Source organism: Monodon monoceros, unplaced genomic scaffold (genome assembly GCF_005190385.1).
Source record: "Monodon monoceros isolate NGI ecotype Baffin Bay Population unplaced genomic scaffold, NGI_Narwhal_1 Super_Scaffold_18, whole genome shotgun sequence".
Lineage (NCBI taxonomy): Eukaryota > Metazoa > Chordata > Mammalia > Artiodactyla > Monodontidae > Monodon > Monodon monoceros.
The window spans coordinates 69,552,771-69,568,193 of NW_021703774.1; the positions used below are offsets into that span (position 1 = coordinate 69,552,771).

The window sequence follows — 15,423 nt, forward strand, 5'->3', positions numbered from 1 at the left end:
CTCTCACACAGCATCAGTTGTTCTGGGGGTGCCCTAGCATATGAGCCTCTCAATCAAGTGTGTTGAACGATGAATAAATGTGACAGTGAGTGTGTGGCAGCAACCCAATCACCTGGGTTCGGTCTCCCCTCCTCTGTTAGCATGAGCATCTTATTCTAGACTAACGTGAGAATTTTAGGGAGAGATATAATGTCTCTTGTAAATCGAACTTTAACCAACCCCACACCTTCTGTACCATCTAATTAGCCAGAAAGAAGTCAAGATAAAGGGAAAAAAGATGAAGTACAAATTACAGGCTGCTGCTGAGGGAAGAAGAGATCAAGGCTCTGACTCAGTGGGATTCTTCTGTGACAGGAAAAAGCTAAGCAACTGACCTTTCTCATGCTGAAGCCAATTGTTCTCCAAATAATAGTGAATACAACTTTCAAATTCCTTTGGGTTATAGTTGGAAACCAGGATGGGAATAAAGGGATCCAGGGCGTCAAATCCTTCCTGGAGAAGAAAAAGGATAAAGATACAGTATTCGTTAAGTGACAAATCAGTGTTTATTTAAACACTTTGAGGATAAGGTCTTTGAGATTTTGTTCTATTCTCCTCTACTCCATGTTCTCTGGGGCTGGCTACCCTTGCTCTACATGGCCACAAATATACTTAAAAAAGAGATAACGCTTGAGGCAAGGGGCGGGGGGGGGGGGTAAATGCCACTTATCTGAGTGTACACACATAATCATATACGTGTTTAAATTTTTTTTACAGTTCTAACTTCAATAGTCAACAACAGTTTTGATAGTTCATATACTCAAAACAATTAAACAAAATGACAAGGATGGAGGAAAAGATCCTATATAAACTAAAACAAATGAATCAAATTGTATTTCAAAGTTCAAACATAACACTGAAGGGAGGAGAGAAACTAACCCAAACTAACTTCTGAACAGAATATTTGAACGAAAGACCCTTAGGCTAAAGATAAAAACTGCTCTAAAAGATATTGAGCCTAAATAAGACAGAAGTAAAAAAAAAAAAAAAAAAAAAAAATTTGCCCTCTAGTTCGCAGCTTATTTGTATAGAGGCAAGGGTTAGCAATTCTGAAACTACTTTTACTATAATCTAAGATTGAGCTAATATGTAAATACACTGTGAATGAGAGATTATCGTTGGAGAAGAGGGTTACAAATATGGAAAGGGCGAAGGATACAATGAATGCTGGGATGCTAGCCTGGAACTAGAGGTATCAGATTTATGGTTTTTTAATATAGAGAGACAGATACAGATGTGTGTGGATGTGTATATATAAACACATATATGCATATAGCACATATACATGTATGTTTGTATATATGAATAGTGCATATATCTACTTACTAACTCTGCTGGAGGGCCTAGAAGAAGTGACACCCACATCCCAGTAGCAATAAGTATACCTAGCACTCAGGTCTTGGTTTCTAAATACCATTCTCCCCTAAAACGAACCGAAGCTCCTTGAAGAAATGGCTGATTTTAGGGCTGGGTAATGGAAAGTACAAGATGAGTCTGGAACATATTCCTTTTTTTTTTAAATAAATAAATTTATTTATTTATTTTTGGCAGCGTTGGGTCTTCGTTGCTGCGCGTGGGCTTTCTCTAGTTGTGGTGAGCGGGGGCTGTTCTTCGTTGCGGTGTGCGGGCTTCTCACTGCGGTGGCTTCTCTTGTTGCGGAGCACAGGCTCTAGAGCACAGGCTCAGTAGTTGTGGCGCACGGGCTTAGTTGCTCTGTGGCATGTGGGATCTTCCCGGAGCAGGGCTCGAACCCGTGTCCCCTGTATTGGCAGGCGGATTCTTAACCACTGTGCCACCAGGGAAGCCCTGGAACATATTCTTGTGTCAAAAGTAAAGAAGTGCTTAGAAATGATGGGGACAGAGGAGGAAAGGTAGGGAGAAAAATGATGGGGACATGTTAAAGGGACATAGAAGCCAGCTTGAAGGGCTCCTACTGGCCAAATCTGGGATATCTTAAGCAGCAAACTAAATAATGATAGTAATTATTTAATGGGTTTTAAACCCATTAAATAAGAATCCACATGTCTATGTTGAAACAAATACATAAGGGAGAAAGGAAAATTCTTAAATATAAGAGAGGGCCAACTGATACATTTAGAAGTAATGGTGGAGCTAGAAAATATCCATCTTGCAATTATCATGATAATTGATTTAGGGAAGAATCACCGATGGAAACTAAAACTAGTAAGGGGAAGTTTGAGAAGTAAAAGGATATTTACCTAGTCTCAAAGTATAACTCCACAAGATACTTATTCATTACAAAAGGAAAAGAGTAACTTTACTGAGGAGAAATCAGGTGGAGAGCACCTTAACTAAGTGTTCAAAGTATATATTGCCAGTAACAGGAGAAATAAGTTCCATGTGCTTTCTGATATTATGCACTGAGAAGACACAGTATAACTTCTAACATCACATATAGTCAGGAAAAAACAGACAACCCCATAAAATAACCCATAAGATAACTAGCATGTACTCTTCAAAAACAGAGATATAAATATTAAGGTTATAAAAGACAAAGACTGAGGATCTGTGTCAAGGGGACTAAAGACACTTGACAGTTGAGTGCAGTGCATTATCCAGGACTTTCTTTTCCTGTAAAGGACACTGGGATAACTGGCAAAATCAGAATATATTCTATAGATTAGGTAACAGTCAATGTTAACTTTCTGATTTTGAAAATTGTGCTGTGGTTATACATTAGAATATCTTTTTTTTTTTTTTTTTTTTTTTGCGGTACGCGGGCTTCTCACTGCTGTGGCCTCTCCCATTGCGGAGCACAGGCTCCGGATGTGCAGGCTCAGCGGCCATGGCTAACAGGCCCAGCCGCTCCGCGCCATGTGGGATCCTCCTGGACCAGGGCACGAACCCATGTCCCCTGCAACAGCAGGCGGACTCCCAACCACTGCGCCACCAGGGAAGCCCTAGAATATGTTTGATTTTAGGAAATATGCATTATTTAGAGATAAAAGAGGGCATCATATCTCAGGTTACTATCACATTATTCAGGGAAAAAAAAAAGACGGAGAGAAAGAGTAAAGCAAACATGGTAAAGTGTTAACATTTTAGAAATCTAGCTGAAGTCACAGAGGAATACCATTTTTCTCCAAGTCTGAAATTATATCCAAAAAAAAAATATATATATATATATATATATATATGTATGTATATTTAGACAGAATGACTATCTAAGGGTAAACAAATTTTCCAGTGATTTGACCTTTCCCAGCAACTCCTGGGGCAGATAGGCTTTCCGGGGCTTAAAGAGAGACCCAGTCTGGCTCACAGTCAACACAATGGCGCCTCCTTGCTGAAAGAAAGGAGAAAAAGCTGAATTTGAAAAAGACAGAAAAATGCATTTTAATCACCTGCAGTGTTTTTTTTTGCCATATTGGTGGTATGGCAGTGTGATCTAGCACAGTTAAATGGCAACTAATTTGATTATTAATTCTCAATTTGACTCTGACAATAAATTGCTACATGATCTTAAATTTATCAAAATCCTTTCCAAAGTTGATAAGAAATAAAAACACCTTGAACAATTGCAGCAAAGTGAAATTATGCCAATATTTCAAAAAAATGGTTTTGAATAAGTGTACTCCAGTCAAGTGGAAAGATAAGAAAACAAATATATAGATTTAAAACTTGGTACAGTTATGAGAATTAAATAAGAGATAAGAACTATCTGTCCATAAAATTAGAGACCGGTAGGTATTAGCAATGAGGCAGTTGAACATCTTTAAAACGAAAATAACATTTCTTTCTGAAATCTGTTAGGTATCATATGCACTCACCCAATCATTTTTCACCATTTTCCTCAGGTTGTAAATAAATGCTAGTTCTTCTGGGGCAATCTGCACATCGGTCAATGTGTGAGACAGAGGTGAGAGGGAGGAGAAAGGGAGAAAAGAGGGAGAGAAGAGAACATTACTTGCTCTGCCCGGATGCTCCCCTGAGATATCTGCACTGACAACAACTAGAAAATCCTCAGCTGGGAAATCTCTGGAGGTCCATTGGTCAGGGCTCTGCACTCTCACTGTCGAGGGCCTGGGTTCAATTCCTGGTCAGGGAACTAAGATCCCACAAGCTGTGCTGTGAGGCCAAAAAAAAAAAAAAGAAAAAAAAAATCCTCAACTACTACATAACCATAGTACCTGAAGGTACCTCTGGAATAAGCTACATGGCCACTGCTCCTCAAACTGCCATGCTTCTGGAGATTAAAAAAGAGTTACCAAGGGAGAAAATACCCACTACCCCAACCCACCCCCTTCCTTGATGCTTCTGATCGTCTCTGCTTAGACCAGAGAACATCATTTTGAAAAGAGAATAGAAAGAAGAAAATTGACAAAGAAACCACAGCTTTTGTTGTCATGCTCTTGGTATTCAGTGGATGATGGAATGTGGCATCATCTCCTGATACTATTTTCACTATACATCTTATTTCAAATATTCCAAGGCAAGAAAATATACTGCATGGTCTAGAAGGCTATGTCCCAGCCTACGTATATGATGGGTTCTGAAATCAGAGAAACCAAAATAGAGAAACTCAGTTTTCCTACCGGGCTTTTATCTTCTCTTTTCAGTGTGGTCCTTCCCCAGAGAGCATTGACTCCATCCACTGCCACCAGGAGGCGAAAAATACCCGAAGAACTTTGCCTCTTTAGCTCTTTGAGCACAATCCCAACTGCATCTGTGGCATTCCTCACCCGCATTATGCCCTGTAGGGAAAGAGAGACAGTGGCTTGCAGTCCTACAAGAGGCTGTCTCTGGTTAGACATAGTACATGTTGTCTTTTTTTATACCTGTTCAACTACTTCTCCCAGAGGACTGCCTTTCTCAGTGCTTTCTCGCTTATTCCAGACATACTTCTCTTGAACTTTTATCTAAAAATAAAACAAAGACCAAAAAAGGCCACTTAGCCTAAGGATGAACCCATCCCTAGCTTAGAAGGTAGGGTAGGAGGCTAAGGTTATTAGGAGTCTATTTTCATCTATTTTTCAAGCCTTGTAAGAGAGCTCAGCAGGGAAGTGAATGCTTTCTAGCCCATTTCTGCCTGCAGCTTAAAAAAACACACACAAAAAAGTAAGGGATTCTGACTAAAAAGGCCCAGGATGAAGCCTTGGCACCTGCATTTTTAACAAGCTCCTAGGTGATTCTGACTTATATCCAGAGTTGAAAATCCCTGGCCTAGAGACTGTATCCAAGCATCACTAGAGAATAATTTTACGAATATGTTTCTGGTACCTAAGAGATCTAATCTGGAGAAAATTATGTAGTTGAAATGTGTGTTAGAGGATTTTAGGCTGTCACCTTGGAAAAGTCAATGAAGCAATCTGGACTTCACTTTGCTACCCACCAGATGCGACCAGCTTACTGCTGCCTCTTTATTTTACATGGATAAATGAGTTTCAGCGTGCGAACTCACTGTGAATAAAATGTATGAAGGAAATACAAAATGGTATAGTTATCCCAACTACAATATTAGTTCTCCATAGTCTACTGGTACTCAGGGCACAAAGAAGATAAAAATCTTAAAAGATTGTCCAGCACCAAACTTCTGGGAGTCTAGTCACCTGACTCAAGAAATGCTCATTTGCAGTTTTGAAATTCTTCAGCCAGGTTGAAGCCTCTAAAGGTTGATCAAAGCGCTGTTTGTTGTAGGTGGACTGCAGAAGATCCCGGCAGTTTTTCACCCAAAGATGAGCTGATCAAAAGGCAAAAGAAAACAAACTAGGCAGGAACTGACTGTATTCAACTCAAAATACTCTATGCTTCTTTAAGTTATGGGAGATGACTTTAGTTTCCCATATATATTTCTTAAAGCCTACTTGCTTCAGAGGTTTACTTTTTGGTCTGGTCCATCTTAAATATTATCATTACACACAATACACAATAAATGGATTAAAGGTCACCTCAGCTTCCTGGCAGTTTTTAAAGACAGAAAATGTGGATGCAAACAACACTGAACAAAACAAGGAGGGATATATGAGAAGTATGAGAGTTTAAGTTTTTAAGATGCATGCTGACAACCTAGAATGCTGACAAACAGTACCATGTCAAAGGGTCTATGGGTACTCAAAGTTGTTGGCTGATGGCAATAAAGCTTGTGGTGAACACTAAGGTGGGAGTTTATGCTCTTGGGCATTAGCTATCAAAGTGAGGATTGCTGCGCCAAAAAATACTTCATTCTAATTATCAAAAGATTCCAAAACTAACTCAGACCAGCCTGTACCTGGAGCAAAGACCTCTCCCTTAGTTGTCAGAGCCCTGTCAGAAAATTGAAGCCACAATGTTACCACAGTAACAGAATAACTAACCCCAACATAGTGAGGGAAGTTCTTACCATCTGGAATATGCAGTATCAGCCAATCCTGTTTTGCACAGAAATGAATACTATGGCAAAGACTGAGGGTTTTTCCTGTTCCCTTCTCGCCATCTAAAGCACTTGCTGTTAAAGAAAACACCACCTTCCAGTGGTTGGGACTCCATGCTCCCAATGTGGGGGCCCGGGTTCCATCCCTGGTTGGGGAACTAGATCCTGCATGCCGCAACTAAAAGATCCCGCATGCCAGAACTGAAGATCTTGCATGCCGCAAAGAAGATCGCGTGTGCTGCAGCTAGGACCTGGCACAGCCAAATAAATAAATATTTTTAAAAATAATAAATTTATAAAAAAAGAGAAAGGAATAGTAGTTTCATTTTTTCTCACCAGGAATTGATTTAGGAATGGATGTGTGACGTAATTCTGGGCAATATGAAATGAGGGATGTCTGATGGAAGCTTCTGGGAAATTTTTCTTTGTTTTAAAAAAAAAGAATGCAAGAAAGGAATGTTTACTTTTCTGGCCTTTGGACATGGCTCTGTGAAGATGAGATGTTTGGAGCTGCTGCAACCATTTTGTCAACATGAAGAAATCAACCTGGAGACAAAACCTAACATGGTGAGGATGACAGCAGAAAGATTAAAGGAATCTGAGTTCTCTCTTTTTTAAAAGAATATTCATTTGTTTGTTTTGGCTGCGCCCGGTCCTGGTTGCAGCGCGCAGGGTCTTTAGTTTTGGCATGCCTACGGGGTCTGGTTCCCTGACCGGGGATCGAGCCCGGGTCCCCCTCACTGGGAGAGCGGAGTCTTACCCACAGGACCACCAGGGTAGTCCTGGAATCTGAGTTCTTGATGACCTCAATGAACTGTTGAAATAACCAAACCTGAGCCTAAACCTGATGTTCCTGTTCCTTAGGCAAAAATCATTTATTACCTAAGCCATTTTGAGTTGGACTTTCTTCTTACTCAACTGCAAATGAAGCATCTTAAGTGATAAACTAAAACAGGAGAAACACAACATGAGATGAAGAATTGGGTCATTTTAGAGATGAGCCACCAAAAGTTGGAGTATGTTAATATGCTATTTAATATGTTCATACCTAATTCTTTTAAAAAAAGCTGTTTTGACAGTACCACTAAAATAGATTACTTATGTCTTTTAAATTTAGGACTGCAAAAATCTCCAATTAGAGCAAGGAGTAAAAGAAACAAGTTCCTGAGGAAAATAAATTTAGTCAATTTTCAAAATATTAGAATTTTCATGCACTCTTACTACAGGAGTGTCAATTCTGACTTAACCCCTTCTGGCTAAAAATAAAGGTATTTTCTTAATTAAAAAAAAAAAAAAAGAAAAGAAAACACCACCAAAAGGGACACTTCAACTGTCAACAAATAAAGCATTTCTTCTTTTCCTACATTTGAGGAAGGAAAGCATTGGCTCAGATAGCCCAGGCAAGCAGGAAAGGATACAGAAAACGTATCGTACAGCTGGATGAGCAAAATTGGTGTTTTTCAGGTAATGCAGAAGCTCTAGGGCTGGTCTCCTTACCATCAGGCAAGCTTCATTGAATGTCTTCACCTAACAAAACAGGGAAAGAGGAAGGAGAGGGTGGGGTGTGGAACTCCTAGCCAGTTCTTGGTAATATACACTGAGTCCAACATAGCAACCATAGCATCAAATTGCCTATTTTTCATTTATTCAGTTAGGAGAGGTTGGTATTGAATTTGAAAATTTGGCCATGTTATTTAGCTAAAAATTGAAACACATTATCCCGCACCAAGTGTGTAACATTCAGCTTTTGATTATTTCTGTAAATGAAGCACAGATATTACATCAGTTAATTGAAATTTACAAATAATCCAGACATAACTATGTAAACTACTTAAGGTTGATATAAATATTAAAAGCGTGTAAAATGCTTAACAAAGCATCTGACACATGGTAAGCATCAAATAAATGTTAATTCTTTTAAATTTATTTTTAGCTAATTCTTCTTTTAAATTAAATTTAATTAATTAATTTATTTTTGGTTGCATCGAGTCTTAGTTGCGGCATGCAGGATCTTTCGTTGCGGCACGCAGGATCTTTCGTTGCGGCACGCAGGCTTCTCTCTAGTTGTGGCTCGTGGGCTCCAGAGTGCTTGGGCTCTGTAGTTGTGGCACGTGGGCTCTCTAGTTGTGGGGCAGAGGCTCAGTAGTTGTGACGCGTGGGCTTAGTTGCCCCATGGCATGTGGGAGCTTAGTTCCCCGCGTTCCCTGCATTGGAAGGCAGGTTCTTAACCACTGGACCACCAGGGAAGTCCCTTTAGCTAATTCTTATTACTGTAACCACCTAGACTTTTCTCTAGAACTTATATACATACCAGCTCAGGAGCAGGTGTGACCAACTGCCCCACAGCTATGAGGCCATACCTGACATCACCAGTATACAGATACACCAGAGAACTGACACACAAAATTCATTCCCTTTTTGCCATCAGGAATAACTTGGTGGAAAAATTTGGGAAGCAGTGATATGTGTGAAAATGATTTGCAAATAAAGTATTTAATAATGTCTACTGATAAGAATAAGTACCTAACAAATACTATTCACAAGTATATCAGATAGGGATTAAGATAGTGTTGGTATTTTTTAAAGGAATCCTAACCAAACAATTGAATTGGAGAAGGACTTTGACAGGTAAGTTCAAACTTAATGGAAAGTGAAACCTTCAAAAACATGATACAGATATTAAAACAGAAATGCCGTATTAGGCAATATGACAGTACTAAAATACACAAACAATGGTGAGGGAGTTGGCCTTTACGTAAATGGAAGTTATGGAAAGAATGTATGAGTAATTCCTTCCAAAGCACTGGTGGTTAACCATTCTGAAAGCAACCTGCAATAGTTAAAGTTAGGCCCTCAGAACTCTGTTAGAGATTGTACTATGAATGTCTTGGGACAGTTTAAAGATGATTTCTTCTGACCGTGTCCTATTTCCAAACTTAACAAAATTTTTGATGACAAGCTGTCTATGGCCTAGAATTAGCCCCTTTACTGGTGTCTCATCTAACTTCTTGAAATAAAACACATTGAAGAAATGACATTCTCTGGTTTCTAAGCTAAAAATCACCTGCACAGTCAAGTTTGATATTTCAATAAGAAGGAATAATTTCTGAGGCTGAAACTAATTGAGCAGGAATTATCCAAAAGAACCAATTTTCCCAGGGACTTCCCTGGTGGTCTAGTGGGTAAGACTCCATGCTCCCAATGCAGGGGGCCTGGGTTCGATCCCTGGTCGGGGAACTAGATCCTGCATGCATGCCACAACTAAGAGTCTGCATGACGCAACTAAGACCTGGCACAGTCAAATAAACAAACAAATAAATGTTTATTAAAAGTGTTAAAAAAAATTTTGCCAACAAACTCTGTTTGCAGTTAACTATGAATTCTTTCAATGGCTATAAAGCAATACAAGATTACATTCTTTGGGTTGAATTTATGACCACAAAACTACATTTTCTGAAAACCCATGAGACTGACGAAGAACAATGAATGATGCATCTAATCCAAATATCATTTCTATTTGGCTCAAAAATATATTATGTTTTTGCTTTTCTACACATATAAACTATTTTCATGATATTTTGCTAAGGCAAATATTAAATTCATTTTTAACAATTATTTGAAGTCTAAAGTTTCTAGAAATCTGTTGGGTAACACAAGGAAAAGAGTGGAATATTATTTATTTACTTAAGAATATTTTGCTTGGCTCCAAAAAGGATTTAAAGAGGTTAACTGCAGATAAGCATTTGCTTAAAGTAATTATAACAACAGCACTATTCACAAAAGATAATCAATAGCTCAATTTATCTGATTTGTTTTTAAGATTCAAATTAAATCTTTTAGTTTTCTACTCATTTAATTCCACCCCTCTGCTATCAACAGCTTGTGTTATAAGCTCCCTCCAATTCCCTCCCCTGTTTTGAGCACCTGCATTACAAAGCGAGGAGGCAGGCCATGGGAGAATACAGTCTTCAGATCTTGGAAGGATATGTTGTAGTGCTGACCCTCATGCTGCTCCCCATGCTTGGCCTAGGAAATAAAAATGCAAACAGGTATAATGGATAGAGTGACAAAGACTTTGAAAAAGTGTGAAGGGCCTTCTAGACTGTAGTGAGGAAACACTTCTCTCTCAGAGCTGGAAAAGATATTCTTTCATTTCTTAGACAAAAAATGCTCGCTGTTGTCCCCAAATCCACAGTGTATATATAAAGCTGATGTTGGCCTGAATGATGAAGCCAGTTGCTCGGCAACATAAACCCTAGATGTGGAAGGAGCAGAGACAAATCTTGCCATCTGGATTCTTCTGTGCTGTGCATAGAGATGATCCAATCACGTGACAAGATCATCTGCATGCCACTGTTGCCATAGAAACCTCTGAGGAACTGGCAGATAAAGGGACTACAATTACAGGGAAAAGCTGAAAGGCAATTCAATGACTTCATTCACTTATTCTATTTCATTTTGTACTTGTGAAAGTAGATGAACGCTAGAGACATAAATAAAACACACCCTGCTGAGATGGTGTTTTGGGTAATGAGTTATTTTTTTCCCTTCCACAAGCACAGCATATGTTAAGTTGGGGCAACTCAGAGGGCAGGGGTAGGGACAAAAAGGGAGAGAAAAGCTATTGGTTCCCTTCACATTTAAGCACAGACCATACAACTAATTTCATTTATAAGAGGCAACAATAATACTGAGGAAGGAGAAATCAGCATTTAGCCTAATGGGACCTGAAATAGAAAATGCAACACTGGATACTGCTGGAATCCTGGTTTCTACCGATAAACTTCACTTTAAATATTGCTCTTCTCAACAAATCAAGTTAGTTCCCTCTCCAGACACTAGGAAATCCACTTAGAAAGGTGGAAGATAGTACCAGATTGGTTATTAGGAAAACTATGTGGTCCTAGGCAAGTAAGTTGATTTTGTTAGGGTTCTCCATACCAGGGTTGGTAAACTATGGCTGGCTACCCATTTTTGTAAATAAAGTTTTACTGGAACACAGCCAGGCCCATTTGTTTATGGCAGAGCTAAGTAGTTGTGACAGAGATCACTTTGGCTCATATGCCTAAAATATTTACTATATGATTCCTACAGGAAAAGTTTGCCAACCCATCATACACTAAGATCAGTAATAACTACTAAATTTAACTTCTAAGGAATTGAGTAGTTAAGTATTTACTAGGTACCTACTCTATACCCAACAAAACCCTTGGCACAAAGTGAGTTCAATGGTAGGAATTAAACCAAAACAGATATGGACTGACCCGTCTGAGCTATGTTACCATAGTATCAGATAGGGATGGGGAAGATCAGGGTTCCAGAATGCTGTCTCAGGTACTGTCTGACTATATGTAAAAATCTGCTTAGCTTCAGTTTCAGTTTTTCTTATGTGTAAAATGATGGCAATACAAATTATAAGCCCTGAAAAAAACCCATATACACATTAGCAACTCACCGGATCATTCTCACTGGTGCGGGAAATAGCTCTGGGACTCTCAGTTGCAACCTGGTTATCCAGGTGAGCAGCAAGGCATTGGGGTGCCTGGGTCCCTATGTGCAAAAAACGTCCAGGGTCCAACTATAAAAGAAACCATTTTAGTGTTTTACAATTAATAGGCTTTTTACGCTTGCTACAACACTGAGGTTTTAAGCCATATATGCCACAGGGAAAAATATCACTATCATGCATTTTAGTTTTATGTAAAACAGATCCTTGTTATTATTTATAATTCTCTAAGTCCAATCACATTATTCATACTCTGAATCTGTTCCAGCTTGTGTTGCTATGTCTGGGCTCTGTCCCATATGGAAACAATTCCGTTAGAGATTGCTCAGGAGCATAGCTCAGCCATTAACAACCTAACTCAGGAAACTTCATTTAATGCTCTTGCCTACAGTGATGAATGGTGGCCAGTATTGTACAATTCCCAGCTGTCTAGTAATCCTAGTCACCTCAGTTATTAGGGGATTAGTGCAGCGTTCCTATTTGATAGGTATAATTACACTCCTTGCAACAATTTTCTTGCTAGCTGTGTCCTGAAATAAAGAATCTCTCATTAAGGACATGTAATGAGGGAGTGAGTAAAGCATCCAGCTAAGTGAAAATAAACTGCTCTACAGGCAACTCAGTGAACTGCACATGGAAACCTCAGAACTGGGAAAGGTTTGGGGAAGAGGATGAGATTTCAGGAGATAAATCTGAGAAAATGCTAACTGGAGAACTCCCAAGCTGAGTTTAAGGATAACAGGCCTTGTGTATAAGTGAAAAGATGCCAGTTACAAGAGAAAGATTAGAGTATGAATCCAGTAGAATGAGGAAAACAGGGTTGTGAGAGATGGCTGTAGAAAGGGAGCTGCTCGCTAGGTCAATAGATAGTATGAAAGCTGCCTGTATTTATATTTAGTCTCACCAAGCAGCTTCATGAGTGCAGAAAATGTATATTATTTTTGTACTACCTCTCATAACATTTATAACCATTTAACAAGACCTTTGACTCCCTGACAACTTTTTAACTGGTATCTTTAAATCTTTGACTCTTCATCTTTCACAGTCCAGAAGATTTGTCCTCCCAAATAGGTTTAACATTCAGCTAATCAAAAAGTTTGGATGGTTCCCTATTAATGTCAAAATAAGTCTCAAAGTCCTTAGCATTATAATTAAGGCCACTGCTATAAGTTCAACCTACTTTTCTAGTCCTACTCCTTTATAAACTCTATACTCCAGCCAGCCAACCATGCTAAAACATGTTATTCACTTTCATGCCTTTATATTTCTGCTCATTCTATTTCAGCTTCCCTCTCTCCCTATTTAAATCTTACTCATCATTTAAGACTCACCTCAAATGTCATATCCTCTGTGAGGATTTGCCAGACACCTCCAGGCAAAAGCAATTATCTTTCCCTCTCTATAGATAGCACTTTCTTTGTATTGCATGCATTTTTACTCTGCCTTGAACTACATTCATGGCATTTGTTAACTGAGTACCTATAAAATGCTAGGCAACAGAGTGTTATACACACAGTATTTTTGAGCCAAGAATCCTAGAAGATAGGTAGAATATTACGCTGTTTTATTATGAGGGAAATCAAAGTTCAGGGAAGTTAAATAACTTTGTCTAAAGTCACAGAGTTGGTAGGTGATGAAATCAGAATTCAAATCCAAGTTTGTGGGACTCCAAAATCTTTATCCTTTTTATTGCATCATGTTATCTTACACACAAGTTTGTCTCCCATTTTAGGCCACACACACCTGAAAGAGAAAGGAAAGAGAAGGGATCAGGTTTTATTCATTTTTGTATCTCCTTCTCCAAGTACCCAGTGCACCACAAATACTTCATACTTGTGCCCTGGAATAAAAAAATCTTTCTTAGAGACATGAGATGGGGGAGTTTGTAAAGCATCTAGCTAAGTGAGAGTAAGTAAACTGCACTACACTGCAACTCAGTGAACTGCACATATAAACCTCTGAACCAGAATTTGCATATTTAATGTAAAGTAATAGGGTAAAGTAATACAGTTGCTCCAACATTGTCTGCGAATGCAGAGACAGCAATGTTTATCACATGTACTCTATACCTCCCAGCCTCCCTTGCAGAAAGATTGGGGTCATATGATTAGTTCTGGCTAATGAGCTATCAAGAGAAATAACTTGGGTCAATTCTAGTCAGAGCCAGTTAAGAGTGGGTATAAATTCTCTTTTTTCTCCTGCCGTAGCAACCTTAAAACCTACATGCTGAGATGGCATCCCAAGATGACAAAACTGCATCCCTATGTCTATCCCCTCCCATATTTGCCTGTAAACCATTTTTTTTGGCAGCACTGCACAGCACGTGAGATCTTAGTTCCCCGACCAGGGATCAAACCCGTGCCTCCTGCAGTGGAAGTGCAGATTCTTAACCACTGGACCGAAAAGGAATTCCCTCCCTGTAAACCATTTTGGAAATATAGCAACATCAAGAGCAAAACAAAACATATACACACAACACAAACAATATCATGTGTTGAGTTAAGCCAATGAGAATTCAAGGCCTGTTACCTCCATAGGATCTGAACAATACACCCTACAATGTTCTCAATTCTACTGGAGAGAAAGCATCATGTCGCTAAATAAAGTAGCAGTCAAGTGGAAAATTAAAGATATTCAAGGACCACAGGGTGGTGCTATTTCTACAAGAAACCTTTGACTTTTTAGTTAAATGTTTTTTGCAGCAAATTAAAAGCTAGCAAAATGGATTCCTTACTTCTTCGTGTCATGTATGGCATCACCCAGCTAGTCTCTTGTCTCCAGGGAAAACAACCATATGTACAATTGCCTCTGCACCGTTCCAGAATGAAAATCATGCAGTTCTTGAAAGAAGGGCATTCACGAGCCAATAAAGAAGGTAACTCTAAACTAATCTACAAAAAGCATAAAATCTTCTCACTGACATTCCTCTGTACTTTGGACTCAGGTCTTTCTTGTCTGCTATAAAGGAAGAAGAAATTGTAGCCTTTTAATATAATAAGTTGGGGCCAGAATCCATCCCTTTGTTGATCTTTGCTTTTTCATATTGTTTTATAAAAATGGGTTATTTTATGTACATAGGTTTGTCATGAATCCCTGGAAAAAAGGTGAATCCTATAAGAGGAAGGGCTCCTTTTTAAGGAAATCTAATCTGTAATTAAATGATCAGATGGAAGTGACTAAGCCCTTCCAGCTCAGTTCTCATCCTTTAGGACATAACTCTGGTAGGATTTCCTCTGGACCCTACTAATCCAGGTTAGGTGCTTCACCATGCTATAACAATCATTTATTCATGATCCCACTACTGGACTTCGAGGTCCTGAAGAAAACATGGACCATAAAATGCAATACAGCACAGTGGTTAAGGCCACAGGCTATGAAGTCAGACAGACCTGGTATCTGGTCTGGGTTAGACAACTTCACAGCGTGTTACCTCAGGCAAGTTACTTAGCCTTTCTAATTCTAAATTTCTGCATCTGTGAAACAAAAATATTATCTACCTCAGGGGTTG

General features: G+C 39.0%; 1 protein-coding gene across 2 annotated transcripts in view; it reads right to left on the reverse strand.

Moving 5' to 3' along the window:
• DAP3 (death associated protein 3) overlaps positions 1-15,423 on the reverse strand; it is a 29,031-nt gene that overhangs the window by 967 nt on the left and 12,641 nt on the right. For both annotated transcript variants that reach the window (XM_029227665.1, XM_029227666.1), the window contains exons 3-12: positions 11,865-11,987; positions 10,334-10,435; positions 7,828-7,936; positions 6,380-6,472; positions 5,610-5,740; positions 4,839-4,919; positions 4,596-4,754; positions 3,831-3,890; positions 3,257-3,346; positions 375-492 (exon numbers count right to left, since the gene is read on the reverse strand). In XM_029227665.1, coding sequence (XP_029083498.1) covers positions 375-492; positions 3,257-3,346; positions 3,831-3,890; positions 4,596-4,754; positions 4,839-4,919; positions 5,610-5,740; positions 6,380-6,472; positions 7,828-7,936; positions 10,334-10,435; positions 11,865-11,987 — 1,066 coding nt within the window. The remainder of the gene's footprint in view (positions 1-374; positions 493-3,256; positions 3,347-3,830; positions 3,891-4,595; positions 4,755-4,838; positions 4,920-5,609; positions 5,741-6,379; positions 6,473-7,827; positions 7,937-10,333; positions 10,436-11,864; positions 11,988-15,423) is intronic.